This window comes from Tigriopus californicus, chromosome 2 (assembly GCF_007210705.1).
Source record: "Tigriopus californicus strain San Diego chromosome 2, Tcal_SD_v2.1, whole genome shotgun sequence".
Taxonomy (NCBI): domain Eukaryota; kingdom Metazoa; phylum Arthropoda; class Copepoda; order Harpacticoida; family Harpacticidae; genus Tigriopus; species Tigriopus californicus.
In genome coordinates this window covers 2,758,665-2,760,027 of record NC_081441.1, presented here as the reverse complement: position 1 = coordinate 2,760,027, position 1,363 = coordinate 2,758,665, and the positions used below count along the sequence as shown (strand labels likewise).

General features: G+C 40.7%; 1 protein-coding gene across 1 annotated transcript in view; it reads left to right on the top strand.

Moving 5' to 3' along the window:
• The first annotated feature begins 555 nt into the window (after positions 1-555).
• LOC131876812 (uncharacterized) overlaps positions 556-1,363 on the top strand; it is a 2,088-nt gene continuing 1,280 nt past the window's right edge. Inside the window, exon 1 of the mRNA XM_059222310.1 lies at positions 556-843. Within this exon, the coding sequence (XP_059078293.1) occupies positions 741-843 (103 nt within the window). The 5' untranslated portion in view covers positions 556-740. The remainder of the gene's footprint in view (positions 844-1,363) is intronic.

The following is a 1,363-nucleotide window of genomic DNA, read 5'->3' as shown; positions in this document are numbered from 1 at the left end:
GACGTTGTTTCAAACCTTCAACAATCATTAGCCCATCCAGGGTCCCAAGTTTGACTCCTCAAAGCATTATGATGCAAGACATTTTGAACAATTATGCCAAGATTAAATGCTCATTATTGAAAAATGTTGACACGAAATTTTCAAGGACTGCTTGCCTAAAAACAAAACTCAATTTCTTTTGAGAAGAATGGTCTTGATGGGGTAAACCATAAAGTATTGGTAATTTAATCTTTTTTAAATGTAATGGTAAAGAGTAACGCCATTACATTTTTTTTTGGATTGTGTAACGAATTACTATCTTGACCAAAGCAACTGTAACTGTTATTCGTTCCTTTTATTTAGGAACAACTAATGCCCTGCTAACTTGATCAAATGTAACCTATACTAACCTAAGACGATATTCATAACCCTTAAACTCCATGCCTAAATCTTATGACAGTTTACCACAAATTTAAAAATGAACATCCCCAACCAAGCGTTAATCCTCATTTTCCCAACTTACGTCGCTGTCCAGTAGTAACGTCGTCCTTGGCAAGATCCAACTTGCTCGCCCCTTACACAGAGCTTTGCTTACGGAATAGCGCACAACCGTCCAGAACCGCTCTGCCCAAGAAACAAAGACAAAACCATGCACGATACAGGGCAAGTTCATGCAGTATAAAAGCTATCTCTGCCCGCGTTTTGTGAGTGTATGTAGTGTGAATTGTGTCTTGAGAAGGTTTCGCAAGTGAATTGGGGAAATGACGAGTGAAAAAAAGTATCTCGGGTCGGAGTACACCCAAGTTACGGCCATGCCCAAAATCAAGGGCACCGTCTTGCTCACGTACATCATCACGGCACCGGGTAAGTTTCCTGAAAAACTATTCACTGCTTCAATATTTCTTCCTGAAGATCCGATATTGGCGGGAAAAGTGCTTCCTTGCGCTCTTGCCAAGACAACTAACAAGCAAAGTACAAGATGAACGTTATTCTCCACCGATTAGTTGGTGGTGCTCATTTTTACAATTTGTGGCAAAATGTCAAGAGATTTAGGGAGAGACTTTAAGAGCTATTACTATCGTGTTAAGTTAGGTTAGGTCAAGTTTAAAAAATGTAGCATCGCCAACTAATTGGTGGAGAATGACGTCTACCGGAAACCGCAAAGCATAGGTACCGCGTCCCCCAAAACGCGGTACTTTTGCTCTGCGTTTTTCNATGTTCAATTTATTGGGTCACCGTGCTAAAATGTGCTCGGAACCCATGCTGGCTAGGAGGAAGGGCTTCATGAAAAGCAAGAAATTCGACAAATTTGAACTTCATGATCTTCTCAAACACCTTCGCAATATTCGAAGTGAGAGAAATCGGCCTATAGTTGCTAGGGAGT